Source organism: Dipteris shenzhenensis, chromosome 2 (assembly GCF_047967505.1).
Source record: "Dipteris shenzhenensis isolate YYH24624 ecotype China chromosome 2, Dip_SZ_1.0, whole genome shotgun sequence".
In the NCBI taxonomy this organism is placed as follows: Eukaryota; Viridiplantae; Streptophyta; class Polypodiopsida; order Gleicheniales; family Dipteridaceae; genus Dipteris; species Dipteris shenzhenensis.
In genome coordinates, this window is record NC_141597.1 from 25,365,084 (window position 1) to 25,389,942 (window position 24,859).

The window sequence follows — 24,859 nt, forward strand, 5'->3', positions numbered from 1 at the left end:
TAACTTGACAAATCCGACAACCTACCACATAGTTTTCAATAAATGCACGCATCTTAGGCCAATAAAAGGTATGCTTCACAAGAGATAGAGTCCCATGTATACCTGGATGTCCAGCACTAGGAGCATCATGACACTCCCAGAGAATCTTGGATCGAAGTTCCAGAACATCTAGTACACAAATCTTTCCATTCCGGAACAGCAAGCTGTTCCTAATCATCCACTGACCTCCCGCCACCTGTACCGTAGGTGGCATAATCCCTGAGTCCTGGTCAACCATGGAGCTCCCATCCTGGACTTTCTGCCAATAAGAACTGAAATGACTATCAGTTGCGCAAAGCCCTCTCAAGGATTGAAATAGGTCTGAGGATATTTCCGTAAATGACATAGCATTTGCAAAATTGACTCGACTTAAGGCATCCCCCACACTATTCAGCAAACCCTTTCGATAACGTATTTCAAAATAAAAAATCTTGCATTAATTCTGCCCATCTAGCCTTGCGTCTCCTCAATTCAGAGCCATCACACACATACTTGATTGACTGATGATCAGTCAATACAAGAAACTTCGAACCATACAAGTAGTGTCTCCAAACCTTCAGAGCATACACGATTGCATAGAGTTCTTTTCCTAGTGTGAGCCAACGATATTGGGTGTCATCAAGCTTCTTACTCTCAAAAGCTACAAGTCTGCCCTCTTGGAATAAAGCTGCCCCAATCGCAAAATCACTCGCATCAGCCTCTAAAACATAATGCCGGGTAGGATCGGGTAATACAAGAATGGGTGCTTCCTTGATAGTTAACTTCAAGGTTTCAAAAGCCTTATTCAATGCATCATTCCAAAAGATCGGTTGGGTAGACCTATGTCCACGACCTTTCAATATGTTTGTCAGGGGTGCCATGATGTGTGAATAATCACGCACAGACTTCCGTAGAAATACCGTAAATCCTAGGAAAGAACGAAGTTGTTTCACAGTCTGAGGGATAGGCCATTCTAAAACCTTCTGGATACGATCCAGATCAATGCTAATACCTTCAAAAGAAATCTTGTGTCCCAAGTAAATGATCTCCTTCATAAAGAAGTCACATTTAGTCATCTTGGCATAGAGCTTATGATGTCTTAGAATAACTAAGACAATCCGAAAATGTCCTATGTGATTCTCTAGCGTTCGGCTATATACCAAGATGTCATCTAGGAATACTACAACGAATTTGCCCAAAAAATCTCGGAACAAATCGTTCATCATTTGCTGGAAGGTGGCAGGAGCATTGGTCAAACCAAAAGGTAATACAAGAAACTCGTAGTGGCCATACCTAGTTCGGAATGCGGTTCTATCTACATGTTTAGCATAGATACGGGTTTGGTGATAATCTGTACGCAAATCAATCTTAGTGAAATACTTTGCTCCGGCCAATCGGTCTATCAAATCATCGAAACAAGATAGAGGGTATCGATTCTTAATTGTCACTTTATTCAATTGTTTATAGTCAATACACATTCTCCATGAAGTATCTTTCTTCTTTCTTAAGAGAACAGGTGCTCCCCAAGGTGATTTACTTGGGCGAATATAGCCCATATTCAAATAATCATGTAGCTGTGAAGCTAACTCATCCTCCTCAAGCTGGCTCATCCTATAAGGTGGAACACTAATAGGTTGAGCCCCAAGTACTAAATCTATGCGATGGTCTACTGCCCGTTCTGGAGGTAAACCTTCCGACAGTTGAGCAGGGAATATATCCATGAAATCATCTAACAACGTTCTCAATTCACGGTGTTCAAACACACTTAAATCATTCTTGTTATTAACAGAGACAACAATTGAAGAAAGCGGAATCAAAACACCCTGATACACATCATAATGAGAAGTGTTTAATATATTCCAAAGTTGCATCGCAGATACAATAGGTCCCTAAGAAGAGGGAATATTATCACACTGAATACAAAATTGGGTGTCCTTATCCAAAAAAGAAAGAGTATGTTCCCTCCATCCAATCCGAATATCGTGGGTTTTAAACCACTCTATTCCGATTAACAAGTCCACATGCTCCAAGTGCATGACATAGCACGTAAGAGCCGCTGTGTAGTCTTGAATCTGGATAGAAAGCACTTCAAGTTTGCGATCCCAAAACTGCTTCCCAGCTAGAAGCTGCACCTCATAGGTGTGATCGCTAGGTATCATGGACAGCCCCATCTTCTGCACAAGTTTGTAATTGACAAAGTTGTGAGAGCTGCCCGGGTCAAAGAGAATGTGAACTCTTTGGTCCCTAACTTCTCCATAAACTCGGAAAAGATCATGGGAACCAAATAACGAAGTATTAAAAGTGCAATTACAAGAAAGTGGGCAGGTAATGACATTTACAGAAATACCTGTCATCGAAACTTGATTAGCTCCTTTAACTTTGGTACCCAGACCCGCATGAAGCTTTGGTCCCGGAGCTTGCTTCTGGTTCTTGCGCTTAGGACAATCATTCTTAGTGTGGCCCCGCTCCTCGCAAAAGAAGCAACGTCCTTCCTTCTTTAGCTTCAAGGTACGAAGGAAACGGACACGGCCATTCTTCGCCTGAGTCAAATATTTCTTGGAGGCGTCTATACACTTCGACTCCCCGGTACCAATGGTAGACCCATAGAACTTCCTCTTGTTCTTCCCACCCGTGTTAGCAACTGTGGTTCCCTTTGTGCTGGCCATGGTATCATCATAAATGCGCGCATAATTCATGGCCTCTTGCAACGTGGTACACTTGTTGTTCTTGATCTGTAACTTGTACGAGTCAAGCAAACCATCCACAAAGAAACCTAACAAGGTCACTGGATCCATCTTTGTAGCTTTGGTCTGTAAATCCTGAAACCTCTAAAGATAAACCTCAAAAGTCAAATTCAACTTGGACATATCGAGGACTTTGAGCTTGCCTACGATATCGTAATCTTCCTCCTCCTCCTGAAACTCTTTCCTGAAGACCCATGTTGCAGGCTTGGGTTGGAGTTCCTTCCACCACAATAAAGCCTTTCCTGACATAAACCCGGTTGCAAGTTGTATTTTCTTGTCATCTGGGTAAGCGTGAAACTGGAAGTGTACTTGCCACTTGTGCAACCAAGTGTCAACAACCTCCTTGGTACGAGACTTCTGGTCTCCGAATAAAGGATCTGGAGTGATGTTCGGACCTAACACTGAAGCCATGGCATCCACATGCGTGAGCGCCTGAACAGTGCTAGTCAAAAGTGTGAGTGTAGTCTGAATCCCTTGGAGTTGCTGTGTCGACCCCATTTGATTCGTGTTAACCTGCTCAAACTTTCCATCAAGAGCAGTGGTGAATTCACTGAAGGCTTTCTTCGTAATTAGATCATCGTAGAGACCCTGGTCATCTTCTCCATGGTAGTTCATATCTTGATCACCCATAGCAAGCTCGGGGTCTACTGAATCTGCCATAAAGGATGTGGAGTGAAGGATATCTAAAGGCCAAAGGGAAGGGAGAGAGAATTGTGAGGAAAGGAGTGGGGAGCACAGAAAACGGAATCCCAAAGCAGGTTGCAAACAACAAGCCTGGAGATTTGGTTAGGGGGGAGAGCGTTGAAGTAGAGGAGCAGCAAGATGGCGAACTGGAAGGCTATGAGAGAAGGGCTGTTCCAAACTCAGAATTGCAATATAGCAGCCTGAGCTAACGGGTGATACTCGGTGATGGCGGGTGGATGGTTAGCTATGCGCACTCATGGACTGCGAACTAGAGCATGCGAGATGGCCGCCTGACAAAGAGCGCCATGTTCCAGGCTTATAGTAGCACACACGCCAAAAAAACAGACCCCTACTTTTGGTAAGGCTTTTGCTTTTTTAAGCTTTCAAAGCCCAATTTGACGTAGATTTCCGAGCCTGCTTCGCGTCCAAGCCAGTGGAGAAAAAAAATCGTCCAAAATTCTTGGAACAGAAGTTCCTACCTCGGGAGTTGGCTCTGATACCAACTGACACGTCCCCAGTACTCCCGAAACCTCTGATCTGCAAGCAAACACAAGAACACACCAACGTGAGGAAACTGAGCAGGCTGCTCACCACCCAACCATGACATCTACAAGATGTGATCCCGAATAAGGAGATGTCCCCTCCGAGCCACGAGCTGAGCTACTGGCACGAACTCCCAACCAAATCCTAACCAGCCTGGTGTCCCATACCACCAGGTGGCGCTGTGAAGCCTAGGATCTGCGGCTGGGCCTTGGGCTACGCTATGATGCAGGCGCACGTCCGCGACTCAATCCAAGATCAGACCTAGCACCTGGGAACGAGACTTGCTCCCCTCGGCTCCCTGAGAACTGAACCTCTGGGCCCCTTATATAGACTCGGGTCCCAAGCGCCAAAAATAGCAAAGACCTCTAACTGGTTCATACCCTTGTCACTCAACCCAAGAATCAAGCATGCCTAGCTCTAAGCCTCCCTAGGCTACCTGAGCTAGTCTTGTGTACCCAGTACACGTCGGATACCAATCCATGCACATGACAGATGGAGAGCAAGATGAGGATGGAGAGCAAATGCCAACCTACAGGATGGAGAGAATGGAGAGCAAGCTACAGCCTGTAGGGTAGAGAGCAACCTACTGAATGGAGGGATGGAGAGGAGAGCAGGCTGCGGGTGCCAAGGCCCAAGAATCAAAGATGGAGAGCAACAGCATAGGAGGCAGCGGAAACGATGACATGAGGCGACGAATCGGCGAAAAATGTTTTAATCAAAAGAGGGCAAAAAACAATTTAATCAAAAGAGAGCCAACCACCCCCAACAAAACAACCCCCCCCCCCCGCCCCCCCCCTTTACGCAAAGCCACCCAACAAACAAACCCACAAAAAAAAAGGTATTAGGAAACGGCATTTCTTCAAGTTTCGCCGTTTTCGTTTCTTGGCGGCCGTTTCGTGCAACTATGGTGCCTTAATTATGGCCCTCTTGATTAACTGAAGCTAACCTCTTGGAGTAAGCCAAGTCTTCTAGACCGAAGTCAACACTCTCTGACCAAAGTCAACGCTTTGGTTCTTTGGTTAACCGCAGTTAACCATCTTGGCCGAAGCCAATCTTCCTAGCCGGGGTTAGGCTAACTTAATAGAGGTTAAGTATCTTTGACCGAAGTCAATACTTTGACCAAATAAATATAACTCTTTGAACATAATTAAATAAATGAAGAACTCATTAATTATGATTAATAAATGGTCAACTAGTACTTTGACTTTGGAGTATTTACAGCTTGGTGACATCGGCTTCATTCCTAGAGAGCACAGCATCATGAGGGACTACGGACTCAGCACTTCACACATGTAGTGCAGATGTTCACCCATGTTGTATGCCATGGCTTCTCACTTGCTTGGAGCACTACCACCATAGCCCACAAAGGCTCATTGATAGTGGGCTCTAGGGCAGGCAAGATTTCGGGGACAACACTCCATCTTGGACCACATCTTCACGGTACGAGCTACTATTAAGGAGGCAAGATCTAGATGCCAGAACGTCTAGGCTTGTTTCGTAGACTTTCAGAAGGCCTTTGATACTGTCCAATGATCCCGCATGATTAGGAGGCTACAAGAGATGCATATTCTAGACACCATAATCTCAGAAGTGATGAACCCATATGAGTCTGTTAGATGGACGAATTCGGGCCCCGCGAGGCCTATCTGACTAGGTTGAGAGCACGATCGGAGTGAAACAGGAATACCCCCTTCCGTCGACTCTCTTTGGGCTATACATTGACAAAATTACATCCTTTATAGACCGCCTGGGAGGAGAGGGATCACTATTGGCTGACCTGAAGATGCAGATACTACTATATGCAGACGTCATAGTCCTAATATCATCCTCGGGCAAAGGGGTTGCAAAGACATCTGGAGGCCCTAGAGGTGTTCTATAGAGAGAGGGATCTGATAGTTAACCTTGGGAAGACCAAGGTTATGATCTTCAACACCTCGCGCACAATGCTTCACCAACATAGCTTTACTTACCGAGGTGAGCTAATGGAGATAGTGCAGTCCTACACATACCTGGGGGCTGTTTTCACAAGGCCAATTTTCACGATGACTCATGTAGCAAGGGCACGACTCACACGAAGACAGGATGCTTTGGAGAGGCAGTGCTTCCAGACACATTCACTTGGTGTACTTTGTCCCATATGCCAACGAGGCCTCTCTCTCTCTCTCTCTCTCTCTCTCTCTCTCTCTCTCTCGGATGTATTTTCCTTTCGGATGATTTTGTGTCCCATAGGCCATGTATGGCCTTCCGTGGACCTTTAATAAAATTTCTTTCTTTCTTTCTTTCTTTCTCTCTCCACCACTGCGCCTACCCACCGTATGGCTGCATAGGAAAATAGCCTGGCTTGAGTTATGGTTGCACAAGAAATCTACATCATTGGTTGCTATTCAGTTGTGAGAGGGAGAAAGAGAGAGAGTTAATGTTAATGTCTACTAAAGACCAAAATGACTACAACATCCAATCCGATAAATACAAGTGTCAATAATGCATAATATAGTGAACAATAGTGAAGAAAAATGCAATGAGAGTTAAAAAACAGAACAACTGAGGCGCATCAAGACTCTCAGAGCACGGAATGATGTGCATAAATATGTAAAATCATTGTCCTCTGATGAGAATGAGTGAAGAATTAGTGGAAGTACCTAAAACAATGCTCTAGTAGAATCGGATCGAGAGAGAAACAATAAGATATGTGCTTCATGTCTACAGAAGGTAGAGAGTCTACACGAGAGCACGGGGGCCTAGTCACATTCGGTCGCCACTACAAGCTACAAGCTCTCAGTTCAATCGCTACCCCCTCCCTTCTTCCAGTTGCGGTCCAGAGCACAGCCTTAGTCCGGTTCGCAGATCTTCGGCTCACAGGTCTTCAGCTCAGCCAGTTAGGCCCTGTTTACTCTCAGCCTGCAGCAATGGATTCAGCCTTTTAACCCCCACTCCTGGCTGGGCTGAACCCCAGCCCAACTTGGGGGTCACTTACAGCAAGGGGGTTTTCCCAGCTTATACAGGCCCATATGGAGTCTCCCAAGATGAAGGCTTTTGTTCCCTCGACCCCGGCTAGCAGCAGGCTCTCCTATTCGACTGTTGAAGGTTTTGCCCCTACCACTTCTCTGTACACAAAACATATCAGAAGATGAAGCCTATTTTAGATTCACAAGAGCTGTTTATTACCTCGAGCTTGAAGTCCGAGAATTCAAGCTCCGCGTTGCGGCTCTTGAGACGAATGTTCATGATATGGAGGGAAATGGAAAGCAGGAAGTCATCTGTGAGGTACTAAAAATGCAATGCATCTCCACCAACACCACAGCTGGTTTCTAAAGTGCAGAAATTGGTCACCACTCAGGTGAAATCAATGAAGCAAGAGATGACTCTTGATGTAAACAACAAAGTGGGAAAAGCTTATCTTTACACGGAAGAGCAGGAATCCAGAGAAACTGACAAGCTAATTTTACAGGTGGGGGGATTACCAGATGGCTGCCTTGTTACAGGGGAATACATAGAAGATAAAATCAGCTATCTCAAGGAGAAGATACCACAAGTGGAATGGGATCAAGATGCTACCTGGAATATCCAGCAAAAGGGAACACAGCTACAAATTTCTCTCAATGACAAGGCAGCAAGGATCAATATCCTTCAACAAACACATATCTGAAGGGCACGAAGATATGGATATCTAAGGAGCTCACTCTGACTCAGCTCAAGCAAAGAGCCACTAAACTTACTGAAGTGATAGAAGCCAGGAAAGCAGGAAAATGGGTGGTCTACTACATTGATTAGAGAATTCAAATCTAAGCCCAAAGACTCTCAGCATTAAACTGATGTAATGAAGGCCACAATATGATAGCATTAGAATATAGGTATGTTAGATTATGGCTTTATGCACTCTCTAAGAGTTGCATTGTGCACTCCCCCTCTTATATGTACCTTGTCTCATAGGCCCGTGCGTTAGGGAGGTGGAGACTGAGGAGCACTTTGTTTGCAGATGCCCTTTATATTATGAGATCCGTGGCAGATTTCACTGTTTATTTGGGCACGGATTTGGACCTCTCTCTCGGATTATGGAGTATGAGGATCAGTATTGCTTAGCGTTGTTCATCAGGGAGATCACCAGATACAGAGAGAGATTCCTCAGAGAGCACCGTCGCATCCCTGCCAGAGACCTGGTTATTCATGAGGAGCAGGACGAGGCGCAGGACCATAAGCACAGAGATAGCCCATCTTGCCAGAGAGCACCGATGGTTCCACCCCGAGGATGTACATATGACATGATCCGGCAGCACCGCAAGATGATCTTACACAGAGGCCGTACCCGTCGCTTTATTTCTAGACGACGGAGGATGATGGCAGATTTTCGGAGGAGATTGCTCCATGGAGACTTGGCACCGCCAGCAGCCCATTTGACACTTGCCCAGATCTTCACACTCATGGCAGGAGGCATGGTCGATGGCCATGACTTCCATCATTTCTTTGGATCACAGACCCCTTAGGGAAGACGATGTTCCTCATATTCCATATTTTACATTTTGTATCTAGGCAATTTTGGTACTCTATTTCATTTCATTTTGTATCTAGGATTTTTGTAGCCATTTTTGGCATCTTAGCGGTATTACGATGAGGCCACCTAGTTGGCGCATCGTTGATGATGTATTTTCCTTTCGGATGATTTTGTGTCCCATAGGCCATGTATGGCCTTCCGTGGACCTTTAATAAAATTTCTTTCTTTCTTTCTTTCTCTCTCTCTCCACACACACACACACACTTTTTTTTTTGTAAAACCACATCTTGAATTATCAAAGACTAGGTAATACAGAAGGTGAACTCCGTGATGGAGTCAACCTTTGAAAGTCAAAAGCAGTGGAAAAAAACATTCAAGACCAAAGTATCCAGATCTCCCTGTTGAATACACACACACACACACACATAAAACCTGTCAGCATTGAAACCTTTTCAGGCACCTGAAACGCATAATTATGCAACCATAACACACATACAGCCAAGACTCGCACAAATATCCACTTTTAGGTGTACACATGCATACATAGACAAGGCCCAAGTTTATAAAATGTGGGAAATTTTAGCTATTACACTCGTGGCGGTACCAGGTGACTTCAAAAACTCAAGGAGGCTATCAAGACCCTATTGAAAAACTCACATAATATACAATGATAACTGTTTTCCCCACTTGCTGTCGTATCTATGGAGAACAAAACATGCTATACAAAATCAGAAGCAAAACATATGAGCTCCTGCCCTAGCTAAGGGCAGCTTCTATTTATAGCGTACCTGCACTACTCCTTCATAATCACTTGATGCAATGTGGCTCTTAATATAACTGTTCCAGCAAATGCTGCTGAGCATAGACCTGTTCAACATCTCAATAACAGGATAGTGGATATCCACATTTTCATTTAGTACTGCATCACATTCAAATACTTTGATCCGCTTGCATACCCCAGCTGTTGCAAAAAACTCATGATCGCGATCAAAGCCTAGTGAGCACACCATATTGGCTGTGTTCAACAAATCTCCATGCCGGAGAGTGGCTCTTACTTCAAACCTGCTGTACCTTGCATACTTGCAGAGGCTATCAAAAAAACACCCGAGCGAGTCCCTTTCTTGGATGCCAGTATCAGCAACCTCAGAAACCTTCTGAACATCTGACATGGCACCCAATGCACCTGTGGGAGCACTCACACTGGTACACTTACCAGTACCGTCAAATACCTGAGGCTCAACTTTCCAACGCATGGCAAAATACACGTGCTCAAGCTGATTGAAGTTACTCATCAACCGAGCACACTTTGAACGCAACTCCTCTTGTTTTCGCATGGAAGCGATGCCCCAATGCACATCTCTTTCTTTAGATTCAGCAGCCATATCATCAGCTTGCCTTTGCCCCAAACTTTCTCTATTGTTTTCCTCCAGCATCTCCAAACCCCTTGGCTGCAACGTACTCCTTGAGTCTTTAGTTTGAGTGCACTTGCTTTGAATGTCCTGATCTTCCAGCTGTTCATTCTGGATCCCAGAGTGTTGCAACAATGACCGTCTCCTTTTCACTTCCTGGATATCTGACGTGAGACAAGAAAGATCCTTTTGCAATCTGCTAGCAAGATCTTGTTTCTGCTCCTGCACACGTTGAAGGAAATCCGCAAGTAACTCTACTTCTGCTTCATCTTCCTCAATGTTCATTGCAGCCTGTCTTTCCGCAAGTGCTTCGCCAACTTCATGGAGGATTTCAGATTGCAACACCTCACTGTCCCGGTCCAGAAGAAAATGAGCAAGCATTTAAGTATAGCTTTGCAAGAAGAGACAAAAAAGCCTCGAAATGACACTCTGGAAACAAAAATTTGGCACTTGTATTTTGTGTTAAGGTCAGAATTTATATAATGCAAATCGTTTGATAATGGAAATCGTATGAAGTCGTGCGGACATTCAGTTCAACTAGAACTTGATAAACGAAATCACTGCCACAAAATTCCAACATACATCCCGAAGAGAGAAAGGAAGAAGAAAGAAAGAAAGGAAACTTTATGATAAGCACATTCCCATAGTAGTAAGCTAGAGCTAGCTAGTCCAGTTATGTTAAAAATAACCTTGACTATCACTTTCCCAATAGATTCAAAATCTCTTTTCATGCCAAAAAACACAATGTGTTCTCCTTTCCAATAGCAAGCTAAGCATTTACTATTTAACCTGTCGACAGCTTTTCCTTCACCGAAAGTCTTCAAATGCTGCTTTCAAATGGGTTAGATTTACAAGCAATCTTAACAGTCTAGATGTAGTATAGATAGATCCCACCAAATCCCAACTCCATTCTAGAACATCAAACCTCTCAAATGCCACAGGAAATAGGCCCTAGCATCTTAACAAGACCAACATGGTCTGTGAGAACAAAATGCATTCATGGCATACAATCCAACCAGGATATGCATAGCATAAGTAGCATAACTATTAGGAGCACATCCAGCTGTTACAGCTTCCATACCTCAGATGGTGCACACCTGGAATGCAATTTCAGTGACAAAGCCACCAACAGCTATCCTCAAGGGAGAGCAAATGTGCTTTTCCCAAGAAGCCTGAAAACGACAGAACAGTGACAAAATAAACTTCTGCCTCTGTATACCACCACTATCTTGTGTGTCCACATGTACAACCGCTAAGATGGGAGTGTAGTTTGAAGTGTGAACAATAGGGTGTCTCTAATCTAGCTGCTCAAACAAACAATGGGAAACCTGTAAAAAGTGATGTTGAATCAGACCTCATGATGCATCGCCCATGTAAAGATGAAGAGCAGCTTTGCTTGAGCTTGTGAAGTTGGCAAAGCCTTGCACATTAGTGGGGTCGATAGAGGAGATTGAGGTAGCCACTCTAGAGGTCTAGGATGAGGGTTTACATCACATGAATGCAAATCCCAAACACATTGGAAAGACAATTGCCCTGAATCTGAATCCCAAAAACATTGGAAATACAATTCTCCCACATGGGAATCCCTCAATTGGGCCAGTAACCCACACCTCCTGCAAACTCCGATCCTTTGTCACTGTTCATACTTCCTTATGCCCAGTTGTGGGTTGGGCAAGCATCGAACCACTAACCCACAACCAACCATAGGGGAGTATGAATATTGGCAGAGTGTTTGAGTAGTAGGGAGGTTGGGCATGTGTTGGACCATCAACGCATAGCTGGTCATGGCTGAGTATGAACAATGGCGGTTCTCATTGTGGGAGGGCGGCCCCCTCACAAAAGGACAATGTGACATTGGAGAGTGGTCTTGGCATGCCCAGACAGCGCAATTTGCGTGAACCTTGGTGGTGTCATTCTTCTTAGACACCACTCACATTGGGAGATGACTCAGCTAGTGGTTTCTCCTTGGAACCCTTCGAGCATGAGGCATTGGATTGGGGCCTTCATTGTAATACCCACACGCAATCCTCTCCATATTCTCGTCACAACCTTGGACAAGTCATCAACCACAAACTATCTCATATTGCTGCTAGCCAATAGCGCATGGAGGGCTCTCCATAGGTTCTTGGCTTAGTAAATGAGGACGAATGACGCATGCCATTGTTGTACAATAAGGGTACGAGAGATGATCTCACATTGCTTAAGCAGTTGCCCTTCAGCTCAAGGGTTTGGCAATGTGCACTCAAGATTATTTCGCATTTGCAGCGCTTATAGCAAGTGCTTACTTGGTCAATGAAAACGTAGCTTATAGAGGAGTAGCTTGCATTTCAAACAAGGGCCAAATCCATGTCTTACTTACTGAGTGAAAAGACAATCACACACCAAGAGATCAAGAAAGTTAGTCGTTACATCGATCCCAAGGTAGCACACCTCAGGTCTTGCCACAAGACGATTGGCAAACAATGACCAACATCACAACATGGCACCGTTGTCTTATATAACTTAGCAGCATACATACCATGCGCTAGATTTAGAAGCAAGGTACCAAGGGCTCTTCGAGGACACAAAAAATCATCATCATTTTTACAAGGCTTGGCCTATGGGTATCCTCTACATTCTCACAAATTACAATCAAGTAATCCCTTGATTGTATGATCCATCACCGTAACTTTTGGCACTTGCCTCCGAGTTACCTAAGGCAATTGCAATCCTCAAAAGAAAGTTGCAACACAACTAGTCTCTCTTTCTTATCAACACACTCACCTATCTAGATGAATCCAAGAACATGCCCAAACTCATCCTCTAAAAACGCAACACATAGCACGATTTCAATCTCATGATAGTCACTCATAAGATTGAAAACTATACACTCCATCATGCATAGTAGGGACTAGCTGCTATGACATCGCCACTAACATCCTCCGCGCCCAACGGTGGGTGTGAACCATAGTATAAACATATGCTCTCACAATACAAATCCACACACCCACACATACTTGAGCATCCATTTATGCAAAGGTCTTCATACTGAGTTTCAGTCGGCACTCAGGGGGGTGAAGGGAAAACTCAGCCATGACAAAAGCTAGTGTTGGAGATATCATAGCCAAAGAGTGTGTGTTGGTGTGATTCCTAGGAGTTCTAATAGTGGTTTTATGTGTGAGTGCCACATGTCACTTTGGAAGTTATCCCATATGCATTTGGTACTAGAGTATGTGTGCCTATTCTATAAAGGCTTGTACTTCACATCTATTTGGATGAATGAATGAGAGCCTTTTCAATATGTCTTTTGAGTATCATTTCCTCTCACCCTAGCCTACTCTCTCTCTCTCTCTCTCTCTCTCTCTCTCTCTCTCTCTCTCTCAACACCATGTTTCCTTCAGCCAACCAACAACAGACCGAACTCCCCCAATGGTGCTTGGGAGGATTCAAGACAAAGAAGATGAAGAAGAGCCTGCAGAACCACAATGGCAACGGCCATTCCCGAAGTGGGTAAAGCAACTTTTGGACGGCAGAGAACCTCCAGCCATTAAGGAGGAACCATCCGAACACCGCCGGTCCAAGAGATTAGAGGAGCAAAGAAGGGCGCAGGAACACTTGGTCAACTATGCTTTGATGACATAAGTGATCCGTGCTGATGAACCCAAGTGTCTTGAAGAGGAAAAGGAGAAGGCTAATCAAAAAGTAGTCCCCAATCTCTTCATTCAAGCCACAATTGCTTGTGAAGATCATACGATTTCATTTTCGTCTCTCCAAAGCAATAACTAATCTTGTATCAATGTTCAAGAACATAATATACAAGGGTCTTTTCTTAAGAGACCCCATCCACAAGGGAGGGGGAGCATGGGGGGCAAGTCATATGGTAGGACCTCTCAAGTTCTTACCATGTACCACACTATCACTATGAGGAGCTAGTGCAAGAGGACTCTGAACTACCCTATGAGAGCTCATGCAAGGAGAGCTTAAACTGACCCAAGAGTACATTAGACATCTGCTTAGTGAATGCCCAAGTAGGCTATACATCAATGAATCCCTTGAAAAGAATTGGCAAATGCCCTACTATCGAGAGGTGTCCAAATACTCCCCAATCTTTATGAGGAGCCACCGTAAAAAAGAAGCATTATCATCCCTGAGACCATACCTTGGATCTTGACGAATCCCCTCAGGAAGAGAATGAGGAAATCCCACTCCTTGAAATCAGGGCAAACGTTTGGGCTCAATCGGACATTGAGAATAAGGAGTACATTGTTGATCACTCTAAGAATCTCGTCACAAACGACACATGCACATGATAGAGTTGTGCAGGCAAGAACTAGATGCCAAGCTTCAAGACAAAAGGTTGTCACTGGTCTTGACCATCAGAGCTTGGAAGCTCCTCTAACCCTGGGTGAACTCAGGGAAGCAATGCTGGCCATGAAAGACGGCAAAACTCCTAGAGAGAACAGCCTACTTGTAGGATTCTACAAGGTCTTTTGCGATTGGATAGGCCCCAAACTACTTGAGGTATGGCAGGAAAGTATCTCCACTGTCATCCTGCTTCAACATATATCCACTTGCTTGGTACTATTTCTTTTTGTTTTTCAATAGTATGCTTATTAAGAAATGAAATGTTTTCCTTCTGTTCAGTTACGGACAATGGGGACTAGGTCTAGCATTTGAGGGTGGACCCCCTTGCTTGGGGTTATGGGCATTAGTGACCCACAAGAGTGATGGCCTCTCTTTGAGAGGGACATCTAGAAACCACACCCCACCCGAGTACCCAAACATGGGACCAATCAAATGCACAGATTGCATACCGACCTAGGAACCATTCAAGAGAATGTTCCCTGAGCTTTGGGTGTGGGCCTGGCAGCATGCCAAGAGTAATGGAGATACAAGATAAGACGGCAAACAAATGAGCTCAGTATGGCTCAGTTATGACCTTAGAGTACGTCAATAGATAGTCTAAGCTGTTAGGAACCCGTGGGTGCGATCAGAATTAAATTCTGACAACTTTGAAATTTTAGGGTTTTTGGGAGTGACGTGGCAGCTGACACGTGGCAGACTGCCACATGGAATCTGAGCTGGCAGGTCAGACCACCTGTCCCACACATGTGGCAGCATGCATGGCAAGTGGCAGGGCATGCAAGCCAAGTGTTTGGCCCCAAATCTGGTAGATTTAGGGCAAGTGGTGGGCTGTCCTCTTTGGGACTGCAGCCCACCAAAAATCTGGGACAAGTGTCCACCTTCCACTCTAGGTCTAGGGGGGGGCTGAGCCTATAAAAGAAGGCCTCTCCCCTTCATTCCACACATGAAAATTTCGTCACTTTTCTTCTCCCTCCTTTTAGATGATGCTACAGAACCTCTCCAGCTCCTTGGGTGCAGCCAGCTTCTCCCTAGGCCATTCTCTCACCTCAGCAGCACTTTCTCTCTCTACAACAGCACATTCTCTCTCTACAGTTCCAGCGCCTTCTCTCCAGAAATCTACCCCCTCTCAGCTCTTGTGAAACAGCAGCAGCATCCTCTCTCCTTCACCTAGCCTGGAGCAGCCACAAGCCCTTTCTCTCTCCTGCTGCAGTCTTTCTCTCTCTCTTCTGCAGAATTTCTCTCTCTACTGTTCCAGCCCATTTCCCTTGCAGAAATCTGCCTTTCTGTGCACCTCTGGAACAGCAGCAGCTCCTCTCTTACATCTCCTCCCTTGGGATCAGCATTGGCACTCTCTCTCTACAGCTATCACTCCATAAAAGCTTTCTCTCTCTAGCCTACAGGCTGTTTTTCTAAGCTGTTCCCATTCCAGCCCCATTTCCACACTCCCCTCACCCAAGGTAGCTTCAGAGGCATCAAGGACTTCATCTACAAAAGGGTCAAGTCACGAAGGGAGCCTGTATTGTCAAGTTTATCTCATTTACAGCACTATTTCATGTTGTTTCTACTATCTTTCTAGAAACTAGTGCTTGTCTCTAATGTTGGATGTAAGTGGTGATTGTTGCAGGCTTCTTCCTTGTGGATTGGGCAAGCCAAGAGCTGAAACCTGAGCTTGGAGTCCTCCTTTTTGTTGTCTACCTTGTACATATGCTCTTGAGTCTTGTATCTAGGTCCTAGGTTTTCACTGAGTTCATCAGTTTGGAAGGTGCATTGCACCTTGGTCTTGTATCTCCATTTTCAAGAATAAAGTGAGCCTGGATAAGGGGGGGGGCCCGTCTTGGCCCCTCAATCATATTGCATTCTCCAATGATGTCACTTTGTGTTTAAGCTGTATAAGTCTTAATTCCAGCTTAATTGCAAACTCTTAAGTTCAAGTATATGTGTTTGGCAACTCGCAATCATCTCATTCAAATGCCTCTGCAAAATCCGTTGTCTGAATTAATAGAAAGCACCGAGTAGTTTACATTGGTATCAGAGCTTAGGCAGTGGTCCTGTACTCTGTGCTTTCTCTTGTTGAGTCTCTCCTTCATTGAGTTATCTTGTCATCATGGCAGCCAATGGACCTGACCCTCCTCCTAACCTGCATGAGTTGAGTGCTCTCTTGGCAAACATTGCTCAACAGGTTCAAGTGCTGGAAAGCAGCCAAGCAGAAACTCATGGCATAGGGCCCCAATCCCAAGGAAGAGGCCGTGCGGACAACACCAACTCCAACAAGGAGGGAAGATCATCCTCTTCTTCCCCTCCTCGAGGTAGACGGCGTCATCGGAGTCCATCTCCTTCGAGACGTCCACGGAGACGAAGGTATGCAAAGCATAAGGTACCTCTTGGAGATAAGCTCTTCAAGTTTACCAAGTACAAGGGAGAGGACAAGCCCGAGGTCTTGCTGGCCTGGATCCGAGACCTCGAGTATTTCTTTGAGGGGGACGAGTACGAAGACAAGGCAAAGATCCGGTTTGCCGTCCTGCACATGCAAGACCGTGCTTCACTCTGGTGGGCAGCTATGGTCAACACTGGACAGCAAGCCCACACCTGGAAGCACTTCAAGAAGAACTTGATGAGGCACTTTCTGCCTAAGGAGTTTAAGAGAGATACAATGGTGCAGTGGGACATCCTCCGCCAACGCCAAGAAGAGAAAGTCAGTGAGTATGTTGATCGTTTTTGGGATACTTTGTTAAAAGTTCAAGCATTCAGTAGGAAGGATTAAAAAGAGCAGCAAAGGAAGTTCTTTGCTGGCCTACGGTATATCGTTCAGCATGAGGTGGACATTGCCACTCCTACTTCTCTCGAAGACACCATCAACATCGCCTTGAAGGTGGAGAAGAAACAATCTTTCTCCAACAAGCGGAATGGCAGCAACAACAAGCGGAAGTCCCAGGGAACCTCTTCCAAGGAACAAAAGCGTAAGGAGACAGCAAAGGACGCACCAAAAGAGCAAAAGTCAGCCAGCCAGCCTCCTTCGAAGAAAGCAGCCCGCACTTTCAGCTCATTGTCTCCACAACAGAAGCAAAAGTATTACTCCGAAGGGCGGTGTTTCAAGTGTGGCGATCGAGGCCACAACTTCTACGAATGCCCTCAAGCTGCCAAAAACAGCAGCAACAAAGAAGCAGCCCTCAAAAAGCCAGTTTTGGTAGTCAACAAGGTGGAAGCACCTCCAGAAAAGGGAGCTGTAAACGACACCCATAGTTTGTTGAAAACATGGGGTCAGGTAAAGGATCAATCCGCTTTGTTTTTGTTCGATAGTGGAGCTACTCACAACTTTATTTCTCATGAGATGGCACAGAACTTGGGGATAGCCCCAGAGGATAAAGGAGAAGCCTTGGAGGCAACTGCAGCCTTCAAGAACCAAGAAGAGAAGGTGTACCCCATCATCGGCAAGCTTCGGGTACACATCCAGGGGTACTTGGATCATCTACCCTTCATGGTGGCACCTACTTCAAGGATCAGATGTAATTCTCGGCATGCCCTGGCATAAGCAAGTCAACCCCCGAATCGATTATGTGAAGAATATTCTAATCCTCCAACATAAGGGTAGAGATGTGAGCATTACAGCGGGAGTTTCAGGAAACACCATTCCTATGGTAAGTCATGCACGATCTCCCAATTTGCTTAAGAAAGGAGTATGTTCTTTTCTAGTGTTTGTACGCGATAAGCAACCAAGTGAAGAAAAGTCAGATCATCTCACAAAAGAAAGATTAGATTTCCTTCAGGAATTCTCTAGTTGCTTCTCTCAGGAACTTCCTAGTCACCTCCCTCCTGAGAGACCAGAGGATCACAAAATTGACTTAGTTCCAGGGTCTTCACCTCCAAATAGACCCCCATATAGAGTTAGTCAAACTCAACAAGATGAAATCTTCAAGCAAGTCCAAGAACTCTTGGACAAGGGATTGATCCAACCCAGTAGTTCTTCTTTTTGCTCTCCTGTCTTACTAGTCCAAAAGAAGGATAAAACCTTCAGGATGTGCATAGACTATAGAGCCTTAAACAAACAGACGGTTAAGAATCGTTTCCCAATTCCTCGTATAGACGATATCTTTGATCGTTTAGGAGGATTTGAAATTTTCAGCCGTATAGATCTTAAGAGTGGCTACCATCAGGTACGAGTTGTACCTGAGGACATTCATAAAACAGCCTTCCGAACCACATTTGGGCTGTATGAATATATGGTAATGCCATTTGGCCTTACTAATGCCCCAGCCACGTTCAATCGACTGATGGAACGGTTGTTCAGGAACTATAGACAGTTCACTGCCGTCTTCTTTGATGACATCCTCATTTTCAGCAAGAATGAGGAAGAGCATAAGGAACATCTAAAGATTGTATTTCAAATCTTAGCTGAAAATGCTCTTAACATCAATGAGAAGAAAAGTGAGTTCTTTCTTCCTGAGATTCACTATCTTGGTCACATTATCTCACGAGAAGGTGTCCGTATGGACCCAGCCAAGATACAGACAATTGTAGAGTGGCCTGACTTGAAGAATGCCCATGAGGTAAGGTCTTTTCTAGGCCTATGCTCATATTACCGAAGGTTTATTTGGCATTTTGCTGAACTTGCAGCCCCTCTACATGATCTCACTAAGAAAAATCTGAAGTTCAGATGGACCCAAAAAGAAAATGACTCTTTTAATGCTCTAAAGCATGCCCTGACTACAGCTCCTGTACTTATCATTCCTGACTTAAGGAAACCATTCCTAGTAGCAGCTGATGCCAGTGGCGATTGCCTTGGGGCTTCTCTTACCCAGGATGGTCATGCTGTGGCCTTTGAAAGCCGACGGCTAAGAGATGCTGAACTTCATTATGATATCTATGAAAAAGAACTCTTAGCTGTAATTCATGCTCTCAAACTTTGGAAACATTATCTTTTAGGGATAGATTTTCTTGTAAAAACTGATCATGAAAGTCTTAAATATTTTCTAACTCAACCTCTGATCAGAGAGAGACATATGAAATAGTCTACCTTTCTGCAATCATTTCATTTTCAGATACAATATACTCCTGGAAAAGAGAATGTAGTGGCTGATGCCCTTTCTCGTAGACCACGGCTTCACCATATTTCAGTTCCCTATCATGATGAGCTAACAGCCCTCAAAGAATTCTATGAGGGAGATGCTGATTTTGCTCAGCCATGGGCACATTTGAAAGATGGAGGCACCCATCATGCCTACCACATCAGGGATGGCTATTTATTCATGGAGAACAAACTATGTATCACAAAGCAGCTCTGGGACCAAATTTCGTTGCCGCGATCAAACTACTACTGTCCAACGCCACAGCCAAGGTATGCATCAATGACGAGATGTCTTCAACTTTTCAGATGAGAAGATCAATTAGGCAAGGCTGCCCCATCGCCCCACTATTGTATGCTATAGCTAATTGGGCTGGCTACTTGTAGAAAAAACTGCTGAGGGATCATTAAAAGGAATTGAGTTGCCCAATGGTAAGCAGATGGCGATGCATCAATTTGCAGAGGACACCAACCTAATGCCTAGGAACGCCACATGTGACGTGAGAGAAGTCATGGAATGCCTGGAAACCTATTGTTTAGCTTCTGGTACTCTTATCAATCATAGTAAAACTGGATATTGCACGGGCAATGGAAAAGCTCAAGCTCAGCTGGAGCATTTGGGCTGTCAACTGATCCAAAAAGACACTGTTTTCAGACTGTTAGGCATACCCATGGGCTTCGAGGTGTCAATCAAGGAGAGATGGGAATGGGTACTTAACAGGTTCAGCTCAAAACTGGAAAAGTGGAGAGGCTTTCAATCCAACTTGGCGGGAAGAAGGATGGTAGTCAATCATTGCCTCTACCCCATAACTATCTTTTACTTGTCCTGCTGGCATCCTAGTCAAGCGGGATAGTAAAACTGGATATTGCACGGGCAATGGAAAAGCTCAAGCTCAGCTGGAGCATTTGGGCTGTCAACTGATCCAAAAAGACACTGTTTTCAGACTGTTAGGCATACCCATGGGCTTCGAGGTGTCAATGAAGGAGAGATGGGAATGGGTACTTAACAGGTTCAGCTCAAAACTGGAAAAGTGGAGAGGCTTTCAATCCAACTTGGCGGGAAGAAGGATGGTAGTCAATCATTGCCTCTACCCCATAACTATCTTTTACTTGTCCTGCTGGCATCCTAGTCAAACGGGAATTGATAAACTCATCGCTAAATGCAGGTCCTTTCTGTGGGGAGGCTACAACAGAATATCCAAGGGTATTTCTGCACTCATCCAAAGAGTGAAGGGGGGCTGGGAGATTAACATAAAGCAGGCGACGGCAAAATTGGCAGCGACCTGGATTTTCAAGCTCCTTAACCCGGAACTGGATTGGGCCACGCTCCTCGCCCGATGGAAGACCTTGCTTGAAATTCAGAAAGAATTCAGGCTGACTAATCAAGACACTATGTTTGTCATCAATAGAATGGCACTTTGGGAAGGCAACACTCAGTGGAAGGGGGGCTCAGTGCTGAACTATGCATTGGAATTTAGCTGGATTCACTCCCCACATTTGCTCCCTGTTCCTACTCCTTTTGTGTCTATTAAAGAGATGATTCCAGTATTAAATTCCCATTGGAACACCTCCGACTCTACACTGTGCTGGAAGCGGAGATTCCACTATATTTGGGCCAAAGCAATTCCCGAGATGTCGACGTTGCTTTGGTTGGCATTGATGAAAGCTGTCTGGACAAATGCAAGAGGTCTCAGGATTGGAAAAGGGGACAGCAAATGCCAGCGATGCCAGGGCGCACAGGAAGATGTATTCCACCTTTTTGTAGCATGCCCGTCAGCTAGGAAAGTCTGGAAGAAAATGCAAATGCAACTAGGCGAAACAGTCAAGTGGAAAGCAATTCTGTTGGGAGATGCATCTAAAGTCAAACACTCACGCTGGGCATTAGTGCGAGCACATGCATTATGATTTGTGTGGATTTCCAAAAATGATTTCCAATTTAATGATAAGCTTACTGACGCAGAATATCTTTTTGCTGAATGGTTAGCAGGCTTCGAAGATGTATGACCTTGCACAGTTCTTTGCTGAAATCAAAAACCACGAGCTGGAGCATCCTCAGACCTTCAATCGAGAGTGCCACTTCAAGGGATCCATCTACTATGAGACTGACTCTAAGACAGACTGAGGCAGCTACGAGCTTTCTTCTTAGATGTTTTAAGATAGGCAGAACTGCAGACTGTTTTTTGTAAATAATCAATGTATATCTTATGAAATGTTTATAATATAAACATTTTTTTTTCTCCAAAAAAAAAAAAGAGAGTTAGAGAAGCGCTCACAATAGAAACACATCCTTTTTAACGGGGGGCAAAGAGACCCGAGTCCTTCGAGTCCAAATGAAGTAGATTATTATGGTGGTGAGTAAAGGGGGGCACTGAGTCTACATATCTATAGGAACTCTCAAGTTCTTAGCATGTACAACCTAGTTTCTATGAGGAGCTAGTGCAAGTGGACTCTGAAATACCATTCGACCCATGTAATGCGTACTCTCTATGAGGAGTTTAGGCAAGGAGATCTTGAACTAACCCAAGGGTACATTAGACATATGCGAAATGAATGCTCAAGTAGTCTATACCTCAATGAATCCCTTAAGAAAAATCTGCAAATGCCCTATTCTCAAGATGTGTCCAAGTACTCCCTGGGCTTAATGAAAAGCCATTGAGAAGAAAAAAGGTATACAGCCCCAAGTCTCTCCCTTGAATCTTAATGGATCCGCTCCAGAAGAGTTGGAGGGAAGCACTTACAATAGAAAATAGGGGGGGAAATGGAGCATATCATATGGTAAGTCGATTCAGCTCATCCTTGGATAATCTCGTATCACTAGGCTATCCAAACTACACTATCTATCAAGGATCCTAAATGCTCATCCTAGGTCACTACTTGAGCACACTAGCAAGAAGTATTGGCCCCTGTAATCTTTGGCAGAGATGAATATCTAGACACTAACAAATTCTTTGAATTTCCAAATCGTCCTTATAAAGGTTACAACTTAAACGTAGCCTCCAACTCATAAGAGTGTAGCCTCCAACTCAAGAGGGTGTAGCCACCAACTTAGCTAGGATGACCCAACAAGGAACAAGGGTTTCAAATGAAAGGTTTTCCTAATGGGCCAACAAAACATGAGAATCTGAAAGTGCCTAGTCCATCATTATATGCACATTCTAAAATCATTCTTGCAAACATAGTTATGGACCTTACCACAATGTCAAACACAAAAGTTTTCCTCTAAGCCTTGAAAATGTGGCCCAAGGCATTGAACTTCTACATATATAAGCCACCACCTCTTTCCAAGGCAAGTGCTCTTACAAGCTTCAACCTAACCCTTTGGTCCACACCACAACTCAAGATAAACGTTTTGTATTAACCCAATCCACCCATCTTTTCAACCTCTTAACTCAAGGTAGTTACACAACCATTCGATCCTTGATCTCTAAGAATCTCAAATTTGGCACCGTATAAATGATGTATATGTTTTTAAAACATGGATAAAAGCAAAGAGATCCTTCTCATAGGTGGAAAACCTTTCTTGTGTTAGATCTAGCTTCTTACCTTTCAAAGCTAAAGGCCGTGCTTTTCAAATAAACCCTACCCCATAGCAAAACTACTCACATTTACCTCAACCACAACTTTTGGAAAATAATAACAGAGAATCTTTTCTTTTCGACTAAGCTAGTATGTCATTGTTCCGAGGAAGCAAATTTTCCCTTGTATTTCTTCAAAACTATAGATGAGCCAAAAAGATTAACCAAAGAGGGTCTCAACACACTATTCATAAGACCCATGAAAGTGGCTAGAGCATTAGTTAAACCAAAAGACCTAACTTTTGACTCATAATGACCATAACAAGTTCAAAAGATTGTTTTTTACGCGTCCTTTGGTCCTAGCTTGATGCTATCCACATCTAAGATTCAAATTTCTCATTTTTACACGTCCTTTGGTTTAATCCTAGCTTGATGATATCCACATCTAAGATTCAATCTTCGAGAAATGCTTGGCTCTTTAAAAAGCTTGTCCATGCACTTAAAAAGCTCGTCCATGTGCAGCATGGGCTTTTACTTTATTTGCTGATTTTGTGTGATGTCCACCACAAAACCAAATCAAAGTCGTGAATCAGTGCAGTCAGTCTAAAAGGTGAGGAGACTCTTGTACAATTGTATCCGGCTGCCAAAAAGAATTCTTAATACAAAGCGTCCGTAGCTCTTGCCATGGCAATCAAAATGACTGTTGGAATACTACTGTCACCTCCACAAATGGCCAAAATGAGGAGTAAAACAGGGAGTGACACCTGTAGCCATGAAAGAGAAATTGAGAGGCTGCCACGTAGGCAGGACATTGGCTGCCACATGGGCAGCATAGACAAAACCTACTTGGTTTAAGCTGGACCCCTTAGTTAGGGCTGAACAGTCCAGTAGGGACGGCCATGGAGCTGCCAATTTGGGGCTGCTCATGGGCCCAATGAAAGGGGCACAAAGGCTGGCAGCAAAGCCCAGCAATATGGCTGAGAAGTGGGGATATATATCAATCTCCAGCCATCCTCATCAACCAGGTGAGAGCCTCAGTCAGGCCATAAAGGCAGCTGGTCAGCCAGCACATCAAGGGGGAGGCCAAGTCGGCCAACCAAGGAGGGGCTGTAGGCCCTTATATAAAGTCCTCTCCCAGGGATACAAGTCACTGAATTGGTCAATCTTTCCAGTAGTGCCTAACCTACAAAGAAAATGTGTGCACAAGGAACTCAAGAGATATGGTCAAAGTTGATGCACAAGAGGGTCAAGGCACTTCCAAAAATGGTAACAGCTCTGGTGAAAAACTGAATGTGTGGAGTGGCCTTTATTTAAATAGTCAAAACCCAAGGGAACTGCCTAAATGGGTAACCAAGTCTTGCTTGTACAACTTCCATAAGTGTCATGTCGGTTCGGCACCTCGACCTGTCCATCCTAAATGGCTGGCTGCCCAACTAACGTTCCAAATGTCTAGCCAGACGATGAATGATGGACTGTAGGTGGCCCTTGGCTGACCATACACGCACTTCGTGTGGCTCTTGACATGTACCTTGCAATGGTCCAGCATGGGACCACAATGGAAATAACCCTCCAGAAACTCTACCATTCCTGCATGTGCCCTAACTCTCCTACAATACATACATAATTACACTCATGAACTAATATAAAGCCAAAGCATTGATACTAGCATGGCATAACATGTTAGTAGTGGGTTAGTGCGAATACCTAACTAACCCAAGGGGGTTTTCCACTTGCCTTGGTTAGGACCAGTAACTAGTTAGTTCATGCTAGTAACTAACTAGTTAAGCCTAGTAACTAGTTAGTTAGTGCTAGTTAAGGCTGTTATATTGGCTTGAGGGTACATAATCCTAAGGGTGAGCAGAAGGGAAGAGAATGAGGGGGAGAAGGAAGGAGAAAGGGTGCGCGTGCACGAGAGAGAGAGAGAGAGAGAGAGAGAGAGAGAGAGAGAGAGAGCTGGAGAATGCATATATATATACATATATATACATATATCTATATATATGTGTATGTATATACATATATACATATATATATATCTATATATATATACATAT

General features: G+C 44.4%; 1 protein-coding gene across 1 annotated transcript in view; it reads right to left on the minus strand.

Annotated features, from left to right (window-relative positions):
* SPA4 (SPA1-related 4) overlaps positions 1-24,859 on the minus strand; it is a 38,748-nt gene that overhangs the window by 5,750 nt on the left and 8,139 nt on the right. The window contains exon 4 of the mRNA XM_087387106.1: positions 9,267-10,236. Coding sequence (XP_087243232.1) covers positions 9,267-10,236 — 970 coding nt within the window. The remainder of the gene's footprint in view (positions 1-9,266; positions 10,237-24,859) is intronic.